The sequence below is a fragment of the Amborella trichopoda genome, chromosome 11, assembly GCF_054954075.1.
Source record: "Amborella trichopoda isolate Santa Cruz 75 chromosome 11, AtrichopodaSantaCruz75HAP2 v2.0, whole genome shotgun sequence".
Lineage (NCBI taxonomy): Eukaryota > Viridiplantae > Streptophyta > Magnoliopsida > Amborellales > Amborellaceae > Amborella > Amborella trichopoda.
The window spans coordinates 45,772,718-45,797,563 of NC_142346.1; the positions used below are offsets into that span (position 1 = coordinate 45,772,718).

Here is a 24,846-nt window from a genome sequence, read left to right on the forward strand (position 1 = left end):
AGGCACAGTATCACTGGTTTTTATAAAGGCATGTCCAAACAAGCATAAAACATGATCGATGATATAAACTTAAGAACAAGGACTCCTCACTTCAACTGTCCATCATCGCCATTGGGAGGCTGAGGAGCTGATAGAATGGAACATAGACAAAGTAAAGTGGGCACAGGTGAGAGAGAGAGAGAGAGAGAGAGAGAGAGAGATGGTTGCAAGGTTTTCAGTCGGGTTCTCAACCAACTCGAATTGAATCCAAGAAGCCCACGCACCCTTCCATAAACAATACAAAAGCAACAGAAATTGACAAAGCAAAGTGGGCACAGGTGGAACATAGACAAAGCAAAGTGGGCACAGGTGAGAGAGAGAGAGATGGTTGCAAGGTTTTCAGTGGGGTTCTCAACCAACTCGAATTGAATCCGAGAAGTGTGAGTTCTTTATGCAGTCCTACACAGCCTGCCATAAACAATACAAAAGCAACAGAAATAAACAAGAAAACACCACACAATGCAGAGAGAGATGTGCGCCAATCCCAAGACGTATTATAGAAAAAGCCCAACAGGTTAGGGACCCTAACATCAGCAAATTCAGGTTCTCTGATAAAAATATACAGTAGAACCTGCAAAACATATTCGATATCATTAAGTGATCACATCTTGATTTCAGAAACACCAAAAACAACCCAAACCAAAACAACTCATCTCACACTTCGGTCCCCTCCCCCTTCTACTACTAACTAGCCGGCCAATCCAAGCCCCCCGTCTTCTCACTCTAAAACAGCAACTGATCCCTCGCCAGTTCTCAACTCTCGCTGCACGCTTATTCGCATAATCTTCCTTTCAACTGTATTTTTAAGGGCTTTTCAACCTGGAACTATAAACAGTTGGGTGCAAAAGAGGATTCACCCAGCATATACACAGGGCTTTGGCATGCCTAAGATGAGAACAAAATACTCAAAATACCCAAGCCTCATGAGACATGCCGACTTGATAAGAATAAACCTGCTTCTCTATACATTTACACCACCCAACTAGAATATCCCCAAATATTTGTATGGTCAGATACGAACTTAAAGATTTTCATGTTCTTTTTGCCTTTGATCTTTGGGGGTCAATGAACTTCGGGCAGCTGAAAGGATAACTGAATATTTTGTTCCCATTTCCAAACTGATGACTCTGAAAAATTGGCTTTAGAGAGAGAACCATCTAAGATATTCCATCGCCTGTATAGTCTTGCAAAAAGCTGCCTTCTCAATGTTCTACATCGATAGATTCTTTACAGAGCTCAGTCGAGTGAGAAAATAGCGGCTAAAACTTTTTGCTCCTCTTGTACTCACCAGTGGGATATGCCTGAGAGAGAAAGAGAGATGGGTATATGTGGCAGCTGAGAGTATCTTGGTTGACAAAAGAAACCGGTTGTGACTGGTCACAAACCCAAAACTTGATGGTATAATGATATCCAGACACCAAAATGATGTCACATTGGATTTATCATCCTGAAATGGAAAGTCATATCCAGAGTCATATAAGGAAAGAAAAAGAGTCAGCTGAGATAATTCTTTATGCATACAAAATTAAATAACATTACAAACCCACAAGTTCCACATTAATTACGAAATGAGTGTAAGCTCCAAGTCTCTGCTTGTGTGTGTATTAGAGAGAGAGAGAGAGAGAGAGAGAGAGAGAGAGAGAGATGGTAAAGGAAACTGCCATTAATCTTTTATTTTGCTTGTAAAGATGCATCTAAAGCATTGCATGCAGTGTTAAAACCAGTACATTAATTTTTAAACATATCAAGTCTCCTAAATATTGGTCCTCTAGAACTCCAGTTGAATGAGATTTGTGAGCCACGGTAATACACCTTTAATATCTAAGACAGTCAAGAACTTCCATTCTACAATCATTCGGACTTCAGATATTTCCAAAACCCGCTTCTGTAAAACTCAGCTGCCCATTAAGCCCCAAATCTCTCTCTCTCCCCATGCTATTGTTATATCTTTTTTTACGAAAGTATCAAGGTATGCAGCATCCATTCTATAAGGAAAATTGCTTCATGCAGCAGCGACTGCATTTCTACATTTGCGGTTCCTGAGGTATAAAGCATCCATCTTAATCATGGATGCACATAGGTGGTCCATCTAAAAACACTTGAAATGAATGGTCCAAATGTTTTCTTAATAGAATTATTATTTCTAATTTTTAAAATTTATTTATTTTTTCATATTCATGATCTCCATATCAGAAATTACATGTCCTTAAAAATGAGGGCCAAAAATCCATCTCAAAAGTAGATTTTTAAGAGGTGATTGATTTCTACATGGACTCATAGAAACTGTGTCCTTACATAAATTAGGATAAAATGTGTACTAAACTGTTCTGTTTTTCACAATTTTTGAAGTCAACTTTCTCCAAAAAAAATGTAATATACTAAATGTTTTAGGAAAACTCGGGATAGCATGATAAATCATAAGACAAAGGCTAAAAGTATTTTCTCGTTGGTAAAGTAAGCATTATGGGCCACCTTAAGAAGTGCACTCCTTGATTCACTCTACAGATTCATTCTGAATAGAGTTATTTATACAAAGCATAATCATCTTCCTATTGACAGAAAATAAAACAAAAAGGAGAAATGGATCTTACCTTTTTAAGATGCACTAGGTACCTGTTCCTGACTTCTGAACCCAAATTTGCTTCTGCACATGAAGTAATCTTTTTGTTAGATGTACCCAATCTTTATTAAAGTAAAATGAGACATAAATAGGATACAATAATCTTTTTATTTCACCTCATGGGCTCCATAGCTTGGAATGCCTCCTCTCTTAACAGGCTTTCCATCTGGCAAGTTCATCGAACCATCTGCATCCTTCAATCCAGTTGATGATGATCGGCGACCAGCATGTCTATGTGAACCTAAAGATGAGATCAGCAATTTAGTAGCGGTACTAGCATAATGCATATTCTCATGAAACCCTCTTGTGTACCCAAATGGCTCTTAAGAAACGAATATACCTCAGAGGAAACCAACCTAACAATGTTTTCCAAGAAATATTGCACAAACAAATATGGTGAAAGCAAGAAAAAAGCATAAAGAGAAAATAAGAGAAATATGTTTACCCAGCCGGGAATATTTTTTCAGTGACAAAGAATAATGGGGGCATTAAACTCTCATCACTAATCTCAAAAAGAAAAAGTTGGAAAGCAACTGTCACTATTGGAAAGGTCAGCCATGGCTCTTTCTGAGAATTTTTTTTCAGCAGAATAGGTAAGAATGCAAATAACTCTTAGGCCGGTGTGGAAATACCATTAAGCCATGAATGATCCCATTCTCTCTCCCCTACCCATTCATGAAGAGTGATCAGGATAGATTCCTCGAAATATTCATGTGTAAGCCAGTGAGACACCCCTGCTTGTTTGAAAAATCCCAAAACATGCTACACCACCAATTATTAAAAAAATCCTTTTTGCCCATATTCATGAATTATCCCATTCAGGATTATCTTTAAGAAGCATTCAATGTATAAGAACGGATGAATTGATCATTTTCATAAAAATTTGGGAGGACGGAAAGGTGAATAACAGGTAAAAGAAGACTGGGAAGAAGACAAGGCCAACTGGCAAAATGATGAAGGAGAACACAATTCACTTGAAGAATATTCATTTCTTGGCATTACTCTTTTGCTGGACATCATTGAAGAATAAAACATTTCAGAATAACTCCCAGTCAAAGCTACTGACGTTGAAGAGAAAAATATACAGGAAATTCACATAATCACTGAATATAAGTCGAAAAATACATGGAATTTGCAGGTAAACCATTGGCACCTGACTAATGAAAACAAATTAGAAGAATGCGCACCATTTTCTACTGATACAGTACTGCTGCGCCCAGTTCCTTGGGTTTTCATTTCTAAGCTCCTGCTTGCACTAGATGTATCAAATTTTGTATCCCCCTGATTCAGGGAATGCTCAGAGGAAGATGAAGAAGCACCACGCCCAGAGCGAGAATTATGATAACCCAAATCTGAAGTACGAGATTTCCCCATAGATGAAGATGCATTAGAGCCCAAACCATCACATTCCTCAGTATCATCCCCAAGCTTTAGCTCTTGAGCATTAGATAACTTTTCCAATGAATCAGATGTCATCTGCGATTCATCAACGGTGTGGATTCCATCTGACCGGCGAAGTGGAGTCCACACAGCACGATCGGGCCTGTCCTTATTTCTAGTACGTTTCTCTTGCTTCTCATTTGCAGGAACAAGGCCATAAGAATCATTCCCAGTTATCTTCTGATCCAAGGCCTTTTTGGGATCAGAATCAGACATAGAAGTGGGCATCAGGTAACCAGACAGATGGTCTTTTGAAGCTAAACGTGTGGAATTGGGGCGGGGTGGGCGCTTGTCTTTTTCTAAACTCAACCCCTGCAACTGCTGCTCTGTTTGGGTTAGTACATGTGCCGGAACCTGTCGTCCATCCTTGTTCGAAAGTATGCTCTTGACCATTCTTGAATTGCCGTCCCTGCGTTGGCTTTGTCTGAAGGGTGCTGAACCAGACAAATTCCTGATTGGAGATGAAACTGTTTGCTGCTGTACTACACTGCCTGATGCCTAATAGAGCAGGGAAAATAATACTTAATGGTCTTAGAAGGTCATCCATGGTACGAATTAAGTTTATTTAGAACATGAAAGTAGGAAAGGTTGGCAAATTTGGGAGTCAGAAGTAATGTTTTAACATGTGGGCTCCCACTTTTAAAAAGATTTAGACTTTAGAGAAATACACTTGAATACAGTGGAGTAAGGAAAAATCATTGACCATTGGTGGGGTCATTACCAAAAAATGTGTGTGAGAGAGAGAGATGGCCCCAATGGTGGGTCAAACTCCCTCTCCTCCACCATCCATCACTTCATTGGACAAAGAATTTTAAACCCTGGTTTCCCATAGTCCATTCTTTTTATCATTTAGTTTTCATTAGATTAGCACACTTCATTAGACGTTATCAAAGAAAAACTGAAAGCTGGGTTCGCCAGGTAGCAGAAGAATCATGGTACTAACACAGACTAATGCAAGGTTAATATTATATATCAACATGAAAGTACTACAAGAAATTTGAAAAACATAAATAAAAATGTAAATGCTTTTAACCTGTGAAGCTTCTCTATCCTTCCCTTTCAGAAGCAATACTTTTTTCTTTCCACTTTCAAGAGTTCCACCCACAGTGGCAGCGGTCACATCAGCGACACCAACTGGAGAAAAAGAGCACAAAATGGGGAAAAAGGGAGATTAATACCCTGTAATAACCAAATACTCAATATTCAACAGTATAAGGCCATGACAATTCCCATAAAGTGGCTGCTTATCAAAATGTACAAGGACCTTGCCCAGAATTAAATATGTTCTAGAGGATCAGGAAATTCTTGGAACTTGACAATTTTTTGCAGTCTCAGTCCATTCCCTACTCTTGAGCCCCCCCCCCCCCCCCCCCCACTCTGTAGTTTTACCACCCTCGGGGTCCTTTTGTACAGTGCTCCCAGACGTGGGGAGCCCATTTTTAGTATTCATAGCACCCGGGCCACGGCAGCACATTTTTTGTATTATTACCCTTCTAGTAATACAAAGGTTAACATCTTCAAAAAAAAAAAAAAAGCTTGGGCCAATTGCAAAAGTCTACTATGAGCCACATACTATTAGAAGATCAAAGGGTCATCATCAAATGAAATGATGGTCGTGATAGATAAAGCTGGACCGAACACAAGGACCTTCCCCTGTTCTGGTTGGTTCGCCATCCACCATTTCATTGGATGGTAATGGCCTATATGGCCAATGTCTTTCCATCAAATTGAGTTGTAGCATGCTTTCCTAGGGAAATGAGCAACAAAATTTAAAATAGGCATTAAACAAGATTGTGAAGTCCTGGTTCAACTCATGATGTTTGTTGCAAAATGTTTCGAGACGAATGCACAAGCCCATTCGGATATAAAAAGGCATAATGGTAAACAAATTGTGTAAATAAATATTTAGTGTACCCTCCAATTGATTAAAATATGCTCATTTTGTTTAAAACCATGTAACTAGAAGCCTAGTTCTTGTCCAAACTGAATCATCATTATCATCAAAGCCTTTTCCCAACTAATTGGGGTGGCTACATGAATCCTGATCCACCATTCTGCTCTATCAAGGGCAATGGCCCCAATGAGGCTATAAGTCCTCATATCTTTTTCACTACTTCCAACCACGTCCTTTTGGGCCTTCCGCTTGAACTCGCTCCTCCTAACAGGTGTTGTAATGGGCCTGCACTGTACATGGCCACCCATCTAATTCTACTTTCTCTCATCTTATCACCTATTGGTGCCACACCTAATTTTCCTGAATGAATTCATTTCAAAGTCTATCCCTTCTTGACTTGCAACTCATCCATCTCAACATCCTCATCTCAACTATACTCATCCTATAGGTATGTTTATAGTTTCAAAAAGCGCTAGATAGCACCCAGGAGGCCATGGGGGTCCAGGCCGCCCAGTGCCTAGGAGGGCGCCCAAAACCTGGGCGGCCCAGTTGAAAAAAAAAAAAAGATAGTCTGATTCTTATAAGCCATAAGAATTTTGATAATCCATAAGACCATAATCCCAATTGAAAAAAAAAAAGATAGAAGTCGAGAAGAAAATTTTGATAATTGATAAGACCATAATCCATATTTTCATACAATGCTAAAAGCCTAAAACAGTAAAACCATACAAGCATAAATTGATAGTCTGATACACTATAGATTACATATAAAAGTTAGATACTAGAACTAGAAACTAGAAAGTAGAAACTAAAAATAAAAGAAAAAATATATAGAAATTTAGAAAATATACAGTCTAGGGCACAATAGTCAACACTCAACACTCAACACCAAGAGTCTTCAGTCATCATCATCATCATCAGAAAGAATAGGGTAAGCTCATCATATGCATTAGATTTGAGGCCATCATCATCAGAGTCATCTCCCTCTTCAATATAAGGCTCGTCCTTCTTTGTTTCTTCTGAATCTGCATCTTCCTCCTCTTCTTCTACCTCCCTCTTACTAGTATGTGCAGGATGAGGCCCTAAGAGTCTTGGCTGCTCTACCCTTTTCTATCTTTTTATGCTTCCCTAAACTCAAATATTGTATAATCTCCTCCCTGGTAGCCTCAGAAACATTTTTACACGGAACAACATCCTTTTTAATACCGGCAAGGTGTTTTTTAAACCGGTAAATGCCCCATTAGTATCCTTTCCACAATAATTACATTTAATACGATTTTTGTCATTCGGATTCGAGTTACCATACTTCCAACCTAGATCACCACTTCTAGAAGAACCTGGAGAAGATATTTCCATAGAACAAGGCTCATTTCCATCATTATCTAGTGAACAAGGCTCATTCTGAATAGCTTCAGGAACCTTTTTACAAGAAGCAACATTCCCTTTAATACCAGCAAGGTGTTTCTTGAATCAGTTAATACCCCCATTGGTATTTTTTTCACAAAAATTACACCTTATACAATTTTTATCGTTTGGTTTGGGTTATAACCATACTTCCAACCCGGATCACTTCTTCTAGAAGAAGAAAAAATAGATCTATTCAAATGACAAGGATTGTGTTCCTATTTTAGTTTTACATAACTCATATATTGCTTAATCTCCTCTCTGATAGCTTCAAGAACATTTTCACAAGGGGAAACATCCCCCTTAATACCAACAAGATGTTTCTTAAACTGGTTTATACCCCCTTTTGTATCTTTTTCACAATAGGTGCATCTAATGCAATATTTGTCATTTGAGTTCGGGTTATATCTATATTTCCAACCCGGATCTCCACATCGACTAGATCCTGAAGAAGGCATCTCAAAATAAAGCAAGCAATCTAAAAAAATAAAGTTTTGCACTTACTTTAATTGCTCGAACTCCAAACTCCCACCTCTTAGATGTTTTCAGGTGCTAAAATAATCAAAAACACCCTGCAATAGGATTATAAAACTTCAAAACTAAATCTATTCTACTTGGGTGATGTTTGGATCCGTTTTTCGTAACTTTGAGAAACACTTTGATCCAATGATTTCTTTGAAGTTTCACTCTCTCTAAAATGGGTTCTTGTGGGTTTAGGTTTCAAATGGACCTAAAACCCATCCTTAAAAGCCTTTATGTTTCAAAAAAAACCAATAAAACCAAAGAAAAAAATCCGCCCCTAGGCGACCACCCAGGGACTGCCGACCACGTTAATCGCCTAGGCCTGGGCAGTGCGCCCATGCCTTTTGGACCGCCTAGGCGCTGGGCGGTCTACTTTTTTTAACATTGGGTATGGTTTTTCTTGACCGCCCAACATTTTGTCCCATAAAGCAAAGTTACAATTGTCCCATAAAACTTGCCTTTCAGCTTCATTGGTATGCGGCGAACACATAAAACTCCGGTTTCATATCTCCACTTCGCTTACCCAACTATAATTCTATGTGCAACATCTTCCTCAATCTCTCCATTTTCCTTGATTATCGACTTAAGATATTCTTTTTGGTATTTCTTGGCCGTCAATCTTTACTACTTCCTCATCTCTATTCCTATTATTACTTAACTTGCATTCCATATACTCTTTCTTAGTCCAGCTAATTTTAAAACCTTTAGATTCTAGAGCATCCCTCCAAGTTCTAACTTTGTGTTGATACTGTTTCGGATCTCATCGATCAAACTATGTCGTCCGCAAATAAAACACACAACGGTAACTCATCTTGTAGGTAACTAGTTAAGTCGTCCATAACTAAGACAAAGAGGTAAGGGCTCAATGTTGACCCCCTAATGTAGACCTATAGGCACTAAAAACTCATTTGTCTATCCACTAATTGTTTGCACATTAGTTTGCGCTCCCTCGTACATATCTCTCAACAAGTCGATGTAGTGTCTGTAGACCCACCAAATCAAATCTCTAGGTACTCTATCATAAGCATTCTCTAGATCAATAAAGACCATGTGAAAGTCATCTCTCAAAACTTCAATCTCACATGACTAGACTCAAGAATGTCTAAAAGTCCATAGAAAAGAGCCTTTGAGTATAGTTAAATTTTGTAGTGTTCCAGAAAACTGATCTCCTTGAGGAAGATTTGCTTTCTTTTTTAAGCACCTTTTCTTAGAGCTTCAAAAATTAGTAAGCATAAGGAAATTGGGTTTAAGCCAAAATCTGAAGTCTAAATTTGATGTGGCCATGGATCAGGAGACACCCAATGTTTTAGCAACTAAGTAATCAGGATGAAACCAGCCATCAAACCAAAGGGAGGTCAGTATGAACAGTCACTGATCAACAAAGAGAACAGAAAGAGTGAAAAGAAAAATAAAAGATTCACTTCTTTGCAATCTAAAACTTTAAAGAGCCACTCTTCACTAGTTCTACCATTAAACTAGATCAGAAAGCTGGTCAATGCAGTCCAATGAACTGCTGCTCAAACATGGTTCTCGTCAGAAAAATCTGGAGTCTAAAGACCCACAATGCAACAGAATTCGGTGAATGTGTCCATTTTGGGAGCTATCACCACCACCATAATCTTAAACACTGGACCAAAATAACCATAAAAAAAAAAACCTACAATTCAATGAATGTTACTGAACTTCTCCTGAATAGTTGCTCATTCAGACAGGCTAGCCTAGCAACAATTGTTTCTACCTCTAAAGCCAAAAAATGTTTCTTCAGAGCACCCAAATATAATGGAAAACAAAATCACATGGTAAGGTAAACCTTTCTTTTTGCTTTATGGGTATTTGCTTGGTAAGGCAAGCTACAATCACACGTTTAGTAAAGCTAGGCAGCTGAGCCTGACAACCTTGTTCTACATTAACCACAAAAGCCACAGTAATTCCCAAAGTGTGTATGCACCTAACAACCCACAAAGTGATAACTACAATACTTCCACAACCAAGTCCACACATTAAAAATAGGAACTCCTTGCAGTGCATTTAACCTCCTCCTCAAGCACAATTCCCACTATATGCTTCTTCAGGGCACCCAAATGTGATGGTAAACCAAATCACATGGTAAGGTAAGCCTTTTTTTCCTTGATGGGTATTTGGTAAGGCAAGCTACAATCACACGTTTAGTAAAGCTAGGCAGCTAAGCCTGACAACCTTGTTCCACATTAACCACAAAAGCCACGGTATTTCCCAAAGCATGTATGCACCAAACAACCCACTAAGTGAACCAGCTACAATACTTCCACAACCAAGTCCACATATTGGAAATAGGAACTCTTTGCAGCGCATAAACCCCCCTCTACAAGCATAATTCCCACCATATAGTAAACCATGCCATGCACCAAATGTTAGAGAAGTGGCCTCCCAATGACTGTACTCCTGATCTAGGACTCTAAAGCAAATATCTTTCATTCCCTATTAGAAGGCAAGTAGAAATGCCTTCTAAAAGGATATCACAAGAATTGTTCTAAAAAACAGTATGCAAGGCGCCTAGGGCCTAGGCCTGGGCACTAGTACCTGGACACCCATGGGCGCCCACCCAGGCAGCCTAGGCAGGCGCCCAGTGCCTGCACCCTTTTCTTAAAGACTTGATGGTTGTTATGGTGAAGATATTGTCATTTTTCAATAGAGCAAAAAAATAACCTTTTAGAATATTTGATTGTCACATATTTCATTTTTTCATAAATTCTCTAAAACTTCTCCTTTTTCTTTTATTTTCCTTATTTTCTCATTTTTTGGCAAATGCCAATTCATTACATGTGAAACAGAAACAAACAAATTCCAATAGTTCCCTTATTTTCAATTTTTCAACCTGGCAAAGAGATGCAATATGATGTTTGATTGATCCCGATAATCCAGAAAATTCACTGATGTTTTCATAATCATAGGGATCCCATTTTATTTTGATGCAACAGCTCCAAAGTAAAATGAAGACACAGAATACATGCCAACAAGAGAGGGTGTGTGGCACCCAAGGCACATTTCTCACTCTATAAGTAAAACAGGGTACCCGAGGTTCTGGGCACCCATCCAGGCGCTGGACGCCAGGTTGGCGGCTTAGCATTTTTTGAAACCTTGATCTCAAGTTTAACTCACATAGCAACTAGGGTCCTCAGAAGATTATTATCAAAAGCTATACTTGAGGAAGCTAGCTTCTTGAATATCAACTTTCATCAAGTAAATGCGGATGCCCATGATAAGGCCGAAAACACGCCTCCAAATGGGATATCAAGGACAGCTCCGAGGGCATAGTGAGTCTTCGCCTCATCACAGCTTACCCATGTGTCACTGACAATTGGGTCATCCTAATTCAGTAATAAAAGGTAGCCAGTCTAATAGAAGAGAGTGTTGAGGGCAAAAAGGAGATATCAACATATAAAGAGGAATCCCAAGAAAGTTATCAAGCTGCATCTATTTCATCATCATCTGAGTCTTATCCAACTATTTGGGGTTGGATACAAGAATGTTGTTTTGCCATTCAATCTATCAAGGGCCACAACCTTAGTCAGAGTCAGACCATAAGTCATTATATCTCTTCTTACTACTTCCATCTATGTCTTTGAAGCCTTGCCTTGCCCTTTAAGAGCCTTCCACTTGAACCAAGTTGCCCCTCCTAGCTAGTGTTGTTCTATGTCAACGTTGCACATGGTCAGGCCACCTAAGTCTATATTCCCTCATCCTATCGCCCATCCGAGTCACCCTAAGTTCCCTTGGATGCCTTCATTCCAAATTCTATCATTTCTAGTCTTGCCACTCATCCATCTCAGCTACACTCATTCTATGAATATGTTGTTCCTTGCCCGCCTAACATTCTATTTCATAAAGCATGACTGGTCTTAAGTCATCCTATAAAACTTCCCCTGCATCCATTTAACTTGTTTAATGTTTTTTAGTGGAAAACTGTGGGCCCATGTCAAAAAAAATATAAGAATGTACTATAGAGTAAAGATGGGAGAGCTTTGCTAATATCCTTGATCTATCAAACATAAAAAATTAAGAAAAGTAGTTGCAAGTATTAGGGACAAGAAAATAGACTTAATAATAAAGCACTAAGTGTATTACTCATGTTAAAGTGGTGTTAAATAGTCGTCAAATGTCAATGACCAAAAAGAGCGTCATCCAATGGCATTTAATAAGAAACAGGTAATTTAATCTTAATTATCAGAAGAACCTACCAGATTCATCATCTAATGCTTCTGGTCCAGCAAGTGCTGATACAGCAGAGGAGTTGTCTGGGAGCTTCTGTTCATCCCTCCTAGGAACTAAACCATAAGTAGATTTGTCCTTGCTACTGGTGCCCTTTGTACTATCCCTTAGAACATACTGCACAGCATACAAGAGAGTAAGGAGAAAAGATCAAATTCCAATATCTGGAGTCAATATAGATAAAGCTAATTCCACAAAGTACAAAAGGGAAGATTATCTAAGTTGAAAAAATTGGCAAATAAAAATAATAAATTTTCCACACTAAGCAGACAAACAACTTTGAATAACACCCAGAACAACACTATAAGGTACTTTTATTGGCTTAAAAGAGAGCAAATAAGAGTACAAACCACTGGAAGGGAAACTATACCACTAAAAACCTATTGTACTATAGAAAACTCATAATCCTCAGGGTCCAATCCATCCAGTAAAATGATGGAAGGTGATGGAGAAAGAGGAGACCCACCACTGCAGTGAGATCCAGTTTTGCACCTTCTGGTGGGTCCTAATGTCCATCAGTGTTCACTTCATTGGACAGTGACAAGTCAATTAGGTTGCAGTATAGTTTCCTAAACTTCAAACTCCTACTCCTAGGATTCCAGCAGTTGCCTTTTGTCACAACTGATGACTATGAAAGTAGAGGTCATGCAAGTAAACATTATAGCAACTAAATTTTGCAAACTTGACAGTTTATAAACAAGTCTAAGATATTCTCATTTGGCAAACTTGACAGTTTATAGCAACTAAATTACAAACAAAACAACTCCAAAATTGGTATCCACAAACGAAAAAAAATGTTGATATTTCATGCTACATAATACAAGTATCCAGAAAAAGCTGATCTCTGTAGTACTGCACATGGAAACTCTAAATATTCCTCACTGCAAGCTACAAAAATCCATAAATCAGTCCATACAAAGAGAAGACGAATTGCTTGCAATAGATGGCATACCATGGAAGTTGATATTTTTCTCCTCTCTGGGCCTCTTTTCTGGGAATTTGAACCTGGACTGGTGGATGAAACTCCAGTAGATCGTCTGCTAGTCTTTCCATTTGCTGATGATCTCTGCTAAAATTCATCAGAACAGAGTCAGGATGCATATCGTAGATACGTCCAAATTATTCATGTAATGCATGGCATTGGGACCAATTGACTGCATGCAAATGTTGGCCACCAGATCTGGCATACAATCAAATGAATCTCTAGTCTATACCAATGGCTAGTAGAGAGAAATGCTTAAGAGCAAGGCTGAAGATTTATCGGATGAAGAAACAATGGATCTCACAATAAAGATAGTGAAGAAAAATGTGCAAGGTTCTACTGCAGGATGTCAAATGCTAAAGAGATAAAAGGAAAACTCAACGAGTACTATGGCTGATAAGGTGGAATTTGAAACTTAGTATGTGAGTGGAGCTCACTGTAGAGCCAACCAAGTGTTCTCCTTGTCTTCCACCAACTGGTGCTTATTTTTGCTAGCTTTCCAAATAATACTATCACCAGGACTGATATGCTACTCCCAAAGTGTTTGTAAGATTAGGACCAATCTTATAAGCAGGAGCTCCAGGTCCGAAATTTTGTATGTTATTTTTGTACGCTTGGGGTCCTTTTGGCTTCTCAGTGTCTTTTATATTTGGGATGCCTTTTGAGGAAAGCAGTGGATGCCTTTTGAAAATATGCTTCATGGAAGTCTATTTTAACCTTGCAAGAAATTGAAAAGATGAAGAAAATCATCAATTTAATTTTCTCATAGTTTTGCAGTTGCATCTTATGCAATTAGGACAAGACGATCAACACATAGTACATAAAACTCAAAGTGACTACAAGCAACTCAATTTGTAAGGGAATTTTATGAAACCTTGGTTTTACGAATACACACAGGAAATACATATAAAATAAGAAAGTGGACCCATAAACTAGAAGAAGGTTTTTGGACTTCTGCATACTTGGGGCAGCTTGGCACATCTAGAAGGAATACAATAAAAGAAGTTCAAAATAGTTCAAAATAGTTCAAAATAGGAAAGGTATTGGTTGTATACATGCAAGTAAGAAGAGACAATAAACATAAGGAGGACAATAACAGTGGGAATGACCTGACTAAGGATCCTTAATCATTTCTTGACGGCATAAAAATGTAACACAACTCTCAACAATTGCCCACATAGTGTAATGGTTCTATATGTAGTTTGATGAAGTTGCACATTTATTTGGGATGGAATTGATAGTGGCAGTCCAATGTATGACAATGGCAAATATCATCTTCACCACACCCTTCAGTGAAGCAAATATGTTGAACAGTACTAGATGTATTAATGACCCTAAGATATGTCCTAGAGCTTCATGACCTCTTGAACAAATTCACCTTTCTTCCCTAGATTTTGATTTATGGTTACGCACACACACACACACATGTGAATCACAGAGCATACCCTCTGCCAAGAGGCAGATCGTTTGGCAAACCATCAGATTAGAAAGGCTAACTTTTACATTTGCATAAGGGATAAAATATGAAGTAGACATTCAATGTTACCCTGAAGTTTTCACTTTAAATGAAAGAGGCATCCACTTTCTCAAAAAAGGGACATCCTAAACAGTCAAAAGATATACAAATATGGGAAGGGAATAACGAGGGCCCCACCTTTCATTGAAGAGGAACGTATTGAACATTCCTAGATCTATTCATAATCCTATAATAAGCCTTGAAACTTCCTAACATCTCTAAAAAATTCACCTTTAAAGCAAAGGACTTGCCAAACTGCATATAAGAGGCTAAGAGCAAATGATTTGCCAAGCTGAATATCACTTGGCAAATCCTCATGTTGATAGACTAAAGTTTAGCACATGGGATATATAATTCGTAGTAGCAGATCATTCAATGTCAAGTGCTCATTTTAAATGAAAGAAGCATGCATAAACAGGGAAAGAGTATTCCCTGGTGCTCTAGAAATGGAAAGGAGAATAAGCTGAATCCATGCAAGTCAATTGGTGGGATATCATATACACTGTCCAAGCAGTCTAAGTTTAAGGTATTATCACAGGAAATGTCAGCTTAGTCATTATGGGTAAGATATCTTAAAAGTAGAGTCTGACGGGGTTGCGAAGCTTTGTTAGTTTGTGATACTAGTTAATATTTCGGCACAAATGTAGAATGCAAGGGAGACTGGGAGAGTTTTCAATACCAGGGTTCCACTCTTTGCGGCTCGTTTCTGGCGAACGAAATCCATCAAAGGTGTAACTATGAGGCTCTCCTTAGATGCACCTGGACAGAAGAAGGTCAATTACAACATGATTATACCAATAACACAATAAATAAATGTCTTCAAACACTATAACTAACCAGCACGCTCAGCTTCCCTTCTTTCCAACTGTATTTCAGCACTAGGAAGATTCTCAGCAGGTTTCGCAAGAAACTCCAAGAACTCAAGATATTCAGGATCTATAATCACCAGAAAATTGTTTGTGATTAAATTTAAAGACATCTGATATGTGAGCCACGGTGACATGTTACAATAATCGAATGTAGAACTGGTATGATCCACGTGCAAAACACAACAATGATTTGCTGAGAAAATACTACCTTTGAAAATAGTCCCCTCACGGCCATCTTTTTTAGACCATGGCTTTGGAACACGCTGTGATGGTGCATACTCCACAACAGCCTTAAACTGGGAACCTAAACGAGCAAATCAAACAATTTAATATATAAAAGGTGTAAATCAAATAATTTAAATAAAAATACAAAAATTATGCTACACAATGGCCAATGATATATGCTTAAAAAATCACCTTTCTCATTAACAAATACATGCCCAACAAAGAACTCTGCAAACTCAAGAACATCTTCTGGCCTTTTAAAATCAATATAGATCCGAGAGTGCCGCTGATTCTTCAAGCTTCAAAAACAAATGGACAGAAATCTAGATAAGGCTCCAATAAATTATTTTTTTGTGTGCTATTAGGCAAGAGACTTGCGATCAAATTTCCTCAACAAAAACCATAAGGTCTCATGAAATTCCATTGCTCTTTTTGGTGATTGCATATTGACACTAAAAGATGGGCTGCAAATGTCTACGCTCAGATGAATTCCCAAAGTGCAATAATTTTTTCCCCGAAAAGAAAAAAAAAACACATAATGGGGAACCAAAAAACACCAAATACAACCATCCAGCATTATTTGAAACTAATAGATACCATCATCCCTAATGCCCACAACAAAAAATTTAAAAAAAGAAGAAAAGAAGTAGGTGCATTACCCCTTAAAGTACAAGAACATGATAAATGAAAGCCCCTACAACACACTAAATTCATGATATTATCAACTAATCCTTTTTCATGAAGACATTACATGTTTTGGAAACTTTCAAAATATTATTGAACAACATTGGCAGTAGCGATGGTACCTGTAACAAGGACAATCATGACTACAACAACAGAGACAATCACAGCAGGAGACAACAATGGACACAGGTATTGAGAGAATTGGAATAATTGCTGCCAACATTTTCACTTAACAGGATGAAATTCATCAACTAACAAAAAATTATATTGCATTATAAAAGAAAACAGAAAGAGATTTCCAAAATAAGTTACGCAGGGACATGAACATGCATGTGTAGATTATTCTGGATATGCTTTCATAAACACCGGATGGATGTACAAGGTCTCAACTGGATGCAAGTCTCCATCATAAGCTTATGGACAGTTTTCTCAAATATTGCCTTGAGTAGAAAGACATTAACCAATTGTTCCCATGACAAAATTCCAAATGATGAAAAATGCATCCCCCATTTTGTCAATCAAACTAGAGCACATTGACACAAACCCACACAAGCTGTTTCTGTTGTCAATGGCTTAGCTGGGCTCCGAACCTTGCACTTAGTGCTACAGCCCTTGTGCAGTAATCATTAAGACAATTTTGCTGATCTAACAAAAAAATTATTTGGTGTTGATGTGGACTAGGTAGAAGACAAATCCGTCTTAATCATATGTGCCCTTCCTTGTTGGAATACTTGATATGTACAGCAATTGAAGCTTAGTGATATTGTCAATTTTATCCAAAACAGGGAGAAATAAACCACACCATGTAAACAACCTCCCAAACTAGTAGGACTGACTTTCAGCTTTGTAATAAATATACTGTTGTTGAAGTGTCTATCCCCAAATAAATATGAAAAAGATAACAATTCAACTCCAGTTACTACTAATTCCACTACAAGTACTCCTACCATTATCATAATTCATAAATGTCAAATCATATTTCTTTCAAAGCAAATAAAAGAATCAGAGAATGCTTTAAATCAAATATGAAAGAATTACTCAAAAGCCAAATTTATATTCCAAAATTCAGCGGAATATATATTAAAAAACTTCACATTTTCACAATTGGTATAAGTCCCACTAAATTCCACTAATTTCTGATATATTATACCATGTTGAAAGACATAACAAAACAATAGTCCAAATCAAACATAACAATATGACGATATCCCATCTTATAGCCATACCATGTGAGAAAAACTAACAAAATAATTACAATTTGTCAACCAACTTTCACAAGACAACAATCCCCAATCTATGAACATTGAAAGAAGATAAACAGGAAAAAAAAACAACACAAGAATATATTTATGAGAAATTCCAAGTTCACTCCAATTATAATGGAAAATTGAATTAAACAACCATAATGAGGACAATTTCCTCTTCTATTGAACGAGAAAGCCTCTACAATATCCACCCCAAATAGAAAAAACAGACACGAGTGATGAGAATAAATAAAAAATGTCATCTACAACTAATGGACAAAAGGCTAATAAAGACATCATCAATTTGCATTATTTCAACACCGATAACTCCTCAGAAACATCAATTCTACTTCCCAAACTAAAAGAGAGACATAATATGAAAAAACACATCCAACTCCTGCAAAAACCCAACATTCCAGAGAGAGAGAAAGAGAGAGACTAAAACCTATTTAAGTTTGTGTAATTCCCATGGTAATTACAAAAGTCATCGACAAAGACAAAGATTCAGATATAATATATATCAAGAAATATAGCGAAAATGACACAAAAACTTATAAATACCTGTTTTTTCCTGGCCTAAAAGCAGCCCACTCATAGCGACCAGAGAAGCGAGAGTCAATCTTCTCCATTAAAGCCTGTTGAGTGAGAGCAGGAGGCAGGCGCCTCACCACTACCTTAGTTCGATCCAAAGGATCCTTCATATCCTACCCCTAAAAGAAACCCTAACCCTAATTCATAAACAAAGAAGCCCTTATCAAACAAACTCTCTGCAATTCCATCTGTAAACACCACGCAAAAGCTCTCGGATCTGCAATCGATCCATGAAACCCCACTGAACCAGGATCCCTTCCAAATTCCAATTAGGGTTTTACATCTTGAGTGCTTTAATCAATGGTTTCACGCGTCACTATCATGCACATGCGCCCTGAAACCCTAACCCTAACTCTAACCTAGGGTTTGAAGCTTGTTGATCCATAGAAAGTGTTGATGGGGAGCCCTGAGATAGAGTTATGAAAGGGGGCGAAAGAGAAAGTGAGGAGAGAGAGAGGGAGAGTTGGGGAGGTGTTCTGTGTTGAGTTTATACATGTATCGTATTTAACGATCTTCTCCCTTATAATTTAGAGCTTAGATATATCTTCAACAGTGAAAATTAATAGGAAAAAGTTTACATAAGGATGCTACCTTATAATGTAGAACCACCGAATGCCCTCACCTCAAAATATCCATCCGAAAACGTAATTTTAAAGTTGAAAAACCCTTTTCATTGAACATCTCGAAAAATTAAAAAAAAATAAATCTAAAAAAATATTGCACCTTACGACATATTATCTACACTAGCTATTTTTAAAATTTTTATAGATTTAAATTTACTTGATTTTAACTATTTTTATTTAAATTTTTATAATTAGATATAAAAATAAATTTTGAGATAATCTTAAAAACATTTTACATCAAAATTATATACCATGATAAATTTTGAAGATGCATCTTAGCTCTATACCGCATCCATATGCAAAGTGCACCCAAATTAATAATATGCATCCGTAAGTATAGATCTACTTGATTTTAACTATTTTTATTTAAAATTTTATAATGAGATATAAAAATCGATTTTAAGATAATCCTAAGAAGATTTTACATCAAAATTATATACCACTATAAAATTTGAAGGTGCACCTTACTTTTACACCTACGGATGCATCAATATGCAAAGTGCACCCAAATTAATAATATGTATATAGAGAGAAAATGTATAGAGAGATAGTAAACATAGAGTGAGAAGAGTTATAATTGGGAAAGCTTCCTATGTTTCCCTACAACATAGAAGTTTTATCCTCCCTTTTATCCAACCGTCCATTTTTAATATACCATGATAAAATTTGAAGGTGCACCTTACCTCTACACGTAACGGACGCATCCATATGCAAAAATGCACCCAAATTAATAATATGTATATATAAAGAGAGAATGTATATAGAGAGAGAGTAAACATAGAGTGAGCAGAGTTATAATTGGGAAAGTTTTCCTACAACATAGAAGTTCTATCATCCCCTTTATCCAACCGTTCATTTTTTTAATGGTGGGTTAAATTGCCCCAATCACAATGTAATGTCTTTACACTATTTTATTTTTAATTTTTTTCTATACACTATTTTAGCACCAAATTTTGGATGTCCATTAACTCTATTAAACTCGCACTAATGAAAAATATAAAAAAATATTATTCGTAAAATAAAATAACCAAAATACCCCTAAAGTTTCAAAGGGTATTTTGGTCATTATTTTTTATCAAAAAAATATTGTTAATATTTTTTATAAGTGCGCCCCAATGAGAATATGCATAGACCAATTTTTATATTCAAAAAATTTGTATTAAAAAAATTTAAAATAAAATGCTTTGAGATGTCGGATCTAAGATCAAACTGTGAGTGGCTCTCATGATAAAAAATAGATGGCTAAATGATAGGAGAATGATATAACTTCTATGTTTTAAGGGAACATAGAAAGCTTTCCTGTTATAATTTAAGGAAAAGTTTATATAGAGGCGAGGCTCTAAACAATCAAATTAGAGCCTACATCAAAAATTTCACTATAAGAGGTTGTTTTGATGTTCAAGATTATCATTTGAGCATCATTTTTTATGTTCAAAATGATAACCTCAACATCAAGATGCATGAATATGAGAAAAAAATGGATTTTAAGTTATGAAAATAGTGCATTTTATAACGCATTTTTGGACCATCAATTTTCAAGATTTTAAAGTTATCATAGATTTGTCGATCTACACTTATTTTAAAATTTAAATTTTATAAATAAAGATGAAAGTATATTTTAAGGTTATCACATATATTTCTAATATTGAACCTACATTTCTTGATACTATTTGAAAGAAAGCTCTAATCTTGTTGTTTAGAGCCTTAGTAGGAGAGAGAGAGGAGATTTATAAGTCAAAGGACTTCGTTATATCTTTAACATTTTAGAGAGAGAAAAGTAGACGTAGAGAGAGGAGGGTTATAGGTAGGACTTCGTTATATCGTGAGCAGAGGAAAAATCGAGAGAGAGAGAGAGGGGGAAGAGTAGACACATAGAGGAGAGTGAAAAGATAGGACGTTTTATCTTCATCAGGAAATGTAGAGAGAGAATAGTAGACATAGGAGAGATTATTTCTTTTGACTAGGGATGGCAACAAGTAGGGTACGGATCAGGTACGGTTGGATTCAGACTCAAATAGTATTTAGGTTCAAGTTTTGGATCTATACCCGATCCTCAAGTACAAAAGTTTAATCAATGCGCATACCCATCAGGTCGCAGTCTATCCCATCGGCCGTGTCTAGTCGAGTCCATTGCCAGTCTGATCGGGTCTATTACCACCCTCACTATGAACTTTTTTTTTCTTTCTTTTTTTCTTTTTTTTTACCATCATGTATCCATATTATTGGCAACGAGGTTTAGATTTCAAGCCGTTGGACTACGAGTTCTTGTAGTATACGATCCTTAATACACCTAAATGAATATGACTGGAAGTATTTCATGTCCAACCGTTGATGGGTAGGTCCCTGACCCGAATGGTATTCAGGTCCAAGTTTTGAACCCAGGCCCGACCCACCGGGTCCAAATGTTGGGCCCATATCCAAACCCATATCGGGTATACCCAACGGTTCCCGGTCTATTGCCACCCATACTTTTGAGTGCTAGACTTAGAAAGTACAATTCTAGCTATGGAGTATTAGTAAAGGGTGGCAATGCGCCCAGCTTGGGCCACAAAATGTAGTTATGGGGCCACTACGCCTAAAGGGCCAGGCCAGGGCTAGGGTCGGTTCGGGCCCTCCCGGCCCTTGTTTATTTTATTATTTTTTATTTTACTTGACCTTACCTTAATAGGGCTAGGCATGGGCCGGCCCTCAAGGGAACACGGCCAAGGATGGATCTGCCCTGGCGTGGTCCGTTGCCAGCCCTATACTATTAGTAGCCAAATGCAGAAAGCAGAAAGAGGAAGGGGTAATCTTAATGGGTGCGGTTGCTATAAGGTTGTAACCTTAAACAATCCAATTAAGGAGCACTTTAAAATTTTATCAAACCATGTAATTTTGTTGTAAAAAATTATCAGTATTATCTTAAAATCTATTTCCATACATAATTAGAAAGTTTTAAATTTCTAAAATCGTTAGAATTAAGTAGATCTATAAATATATGAAAAATCTTGAAAAATGGACGGTTTAGATAACGTGTTGCAAGATGCACTATTTTCGGGACTCAAAAACCTTTTTTTTTAAATTTTTTTTTTTAAAAAAAATGTAGAATCACATATGCCGCTCAAAAATCTATCGGAAATGTTGTTTTAATATTTAAAAAACACTCTAATCGATTATCTCGATATTTTTTTATATTCATAATCGATTAGAGTGTTTTTTAAACATAAAACAACATTTTCGATAGATTTTTGAGATGCATATGTGATTCTACATTTTTTAAGGTTGGAACCCTATATAAACTTTTCCCAATCTTTATTATCTTTAATAGTGCAAGGAAAATTGAGAGAGAGAATTGTACATGTAAAGATAAAGAAGGGAGAGTTAACGATTGGAACTTACTAGGCTTTAAAGGAGTAGAAAAACTTAAATAAAAAGACGTGGAGAGAGCATATAATGTAATCCAAGATCTTTTATATATAGATTAGGTTAGTTTAAGAGAGAAATTTGAACTCAATGACAGTGAATATTGGGTATGGGTACCGCAACATGCCGAGGTCCCTTCTTTATTGATCTACCCAAGATAAAAGGTTCTCGTACAAGGAACTAGAAATTATACCACCGATCCCAAGCAGAGTTTATATTTGGAGCCATATTTGCTTTATAATTTAGGTCATCAATGTCAAAGTTTTTTTTCAATTAATTAGAGTTAGTTATACAAATCTAGATCTGTCATTCTAGTCTATTAAGAGTCATGCTCTCAGTAATGCTATAAACCCCTATATCTTTTTTCACTATTTTCAACTATAACCTTTTTGGCTCTACCGCTTGTCTTTTTTTTTAATTTTCTACTTGAACTAACTCGCATTTCTTAACAAGTATTATATTGGGTCTGCACCACACATGATCAACTCACCTAAGTCTACTATCTATCTCATTTTATTGCCAATTGGTGCCACACCTAAATTTTTCCGAATGTATTCATTTTCTAATTCTATCCATTATTATCTTGTCACTCATCCATCTAAACATCATCATCTCCGCTACCCTCATTCTATGGATATATTGTTTTTTACCACCAACATTGGCATCTAGTTTAAGTATTGTTTAGAAAAGGATAATCCTCTTCCCTCTCTCTAAGTAAAGCCTCACCTTTATACTGCCATGGAAAAAGACACTTATATTGTTAACTAATATGAAGTATTAGTATTGATCGTATACTTAAAAAGTTAAAATATAATTTAAAGTCATAAAATTTATAATTAAAAATATGTAATTTCTTAGGAGTTTTTAAAAATAATTCCAAAGAATAGGGATTTATAAATAAAATATAATAAATATTGGGAAATAATAAGCCAAATCTCCCCAAAATTCTTAAAAAGAAACAAAAGTTTCATTCGTAAAAAATAAAATAAAAATGAAGATTTAGCTATTCATAAACTTTGAAGCATATTTTATTAATAAATAAGTATGAAAATTTTAAGACTTGGTTTCTACCTTTGTAATTTTTAAAAATATTTTGAAAACATCGTTAAAAAATAAATTTATTTATGCTCTTGAATTCTAAAATTTAATTATAAGCAAATTTTAAATCTCTTGAAATGAAAATCGAGTTCATAACATATCAAAGTTACAAAAAAATGATCTAATTTTTTTGGTTCTCAAGTTCACTAATCTTTATCGCCCTTTTGCAAAACCTGCTTAAAAAGGATCCTATTTTTTTTATTTCCCAAGTTCGATGCTCTTCCTGACCTTTTCCTCCTTCCATATATATCCATTGACCACTTCCTTTCTCCCTACTATTAGATCAGCTTGGAAGAAGTGACAATGCATAGTTTTTATTTTTCTCTCTTATTTTTTGTTTTATTTTTTATCATCTGTCAATGCACAGCTCAAGCATAACTTGATATCAGGATAAAAGAAAACTTCACGCTTAAAGGACTAGAGTACAAACAATCATTGTTCATAAAGTGGTATCACCTGTCTCTGTTTTCCTGGTGACTTTGTGGTTAACTTTTCGAAGTTGCAGGAGATTGAAGTTCTTGACGCCTACAACAACAATTTCTTAGGTCCTCTTCCTCTCAATCTAGCTTCACTCAAAAGGCTTCACCACCTCCATCTTCATGAAAACTACTTCAGCAATGAGATTCCAGCCAGTTATGCAAAAATATAAAGCTTGGAAGACTTGGGCCTCAATGGAAATAAGCTTTATGGTCGTATTCCTGGGGAACTAAGCAGGTTATCAAAGCTCAAACCCCCTGGGACTCTGGTCTTTCGTCCAAGCTTCTTCGCCTTGGATCTGGGGGGTCCAATTTATCGTGCCAAATACCAGCAACCCTCGGAGAATTAACGTGTATGGATACATTGATTTTGCAGCTTAAAAAATTTTATGGTGAGATTTCCGTTGAGCTTTCTGGCATGAAAATCCTGAAATCTTTGAACTTGTCAAACAACTAGCTTATTAGAGGGTTGCCGGAAAGATTTTTCAGAGCTTTAAGAGCTTACCCTGCTTAACCTCTTCAAAAACAATCTTCATGGTGCAGTCCCCCCATTTATAGCGGAGCTCTCCTTGAGGTCTTGCAACTATAGGAGAACAATTTATTGGTACGTTGCTGGGAAATCTAGGCCGAAATGGCATGCTTTTGAAGCTTGATCTCACGAGCAACATATGACATGATTGATACCGTCTGGTCTCCATTTCCGTAGTAGATTTTAGGTATTGATTATTCTGGACAATTTTTTATTTGGCCCAATATCATAATCACTTGGCCGATGGAAGTCACTAACCAGAGTTTGCTTGGCCAATAGTTCCTTGAATGGGTCTATTCCTGAAGGGTTTTTGAACTTACCAGTGGCTGACATGATCGAGCTTGATGACAATCACCTCTCCAATGGACTTCCATCAAAGATTTCAGCCTCTACTGTGCTAAGAGAGCTTATGCTCCTTTTCTCAACATTAATGCCATTAA

General features: G+C 36.7%; 1 protein-coding gene across 2 annotated transcripts; it reads right to left on the reverse strand.

The window, feature by feature from the left end:
• Positions 1-513: 513 nt before the first annotated feature.
• UPF3 (Smg-4/UPF3 family protein) lies at positions 514-18,680 on the reverse strand. Of its 2 annotated transcripts, none has more exons than XM_006858522.4 (12): positions 18,249-18,680; positions 15,952-16,058; positions 15,743-15,838; positions 15,503-15,601; positions 15,345-15,424; positions 13,120-13,233; positions 12,137-12,284; positions 5,133-5,233; positions 3,847-4,597; positions 2,776-2,900; positions 2,631-2,683; positions 514-1,486 (listed from the first exon to the last, which is right to left on the reverse strand). In XM_006858522.4, the coding sequence occupies exons 1-11, from the start codon at positions 18,386-18,388 to the stop codon at positions 2,645-2,647; spliced, it is 1,800 nt and encodes a 599-aa protein (XP_006858584.1). In that variant the 5' UTR covers positions 18,389-18,680; the 3' UTR covers positions 514-1,486; positions 2,631-2,644. The 2 variants fall into 2 exon arrangements, with proteins under 2 accessions (XP_006858584.1, XP_011628613.1); XM_011630311.3 differs by having other exon boundaries at positions 13,120-13,236.
• Between the last annotated feature and the right edge of the window lie 6,166 nt (positions 18,681-24,846).

Excerpts from the sequence above, each read along its gene's own strand:
- UPF3 (XM_011630311.3), bottom strand. The coding sequence starts at position 18,388 with ATGAAGGATCCTTTGGATCGAACTAAGGTAGTGGTGAGGCGCCTGCCT. Across the intron at positions 13,237-15,344 it reads CCGCAAAGAGTGGAACCCTG|CAGAGATCATCAGCAAATGG; the intron begins GTATTGAAAACT and ends GATGAATTTTAG. Across the intron at positions 12,285-13,119 it reads GAAAAATATCAACTTCCATG|TATGTTCTAAGGGATAGTAC; the intron begins GTATGCCATCTA and ends TATGCTGTGCAG.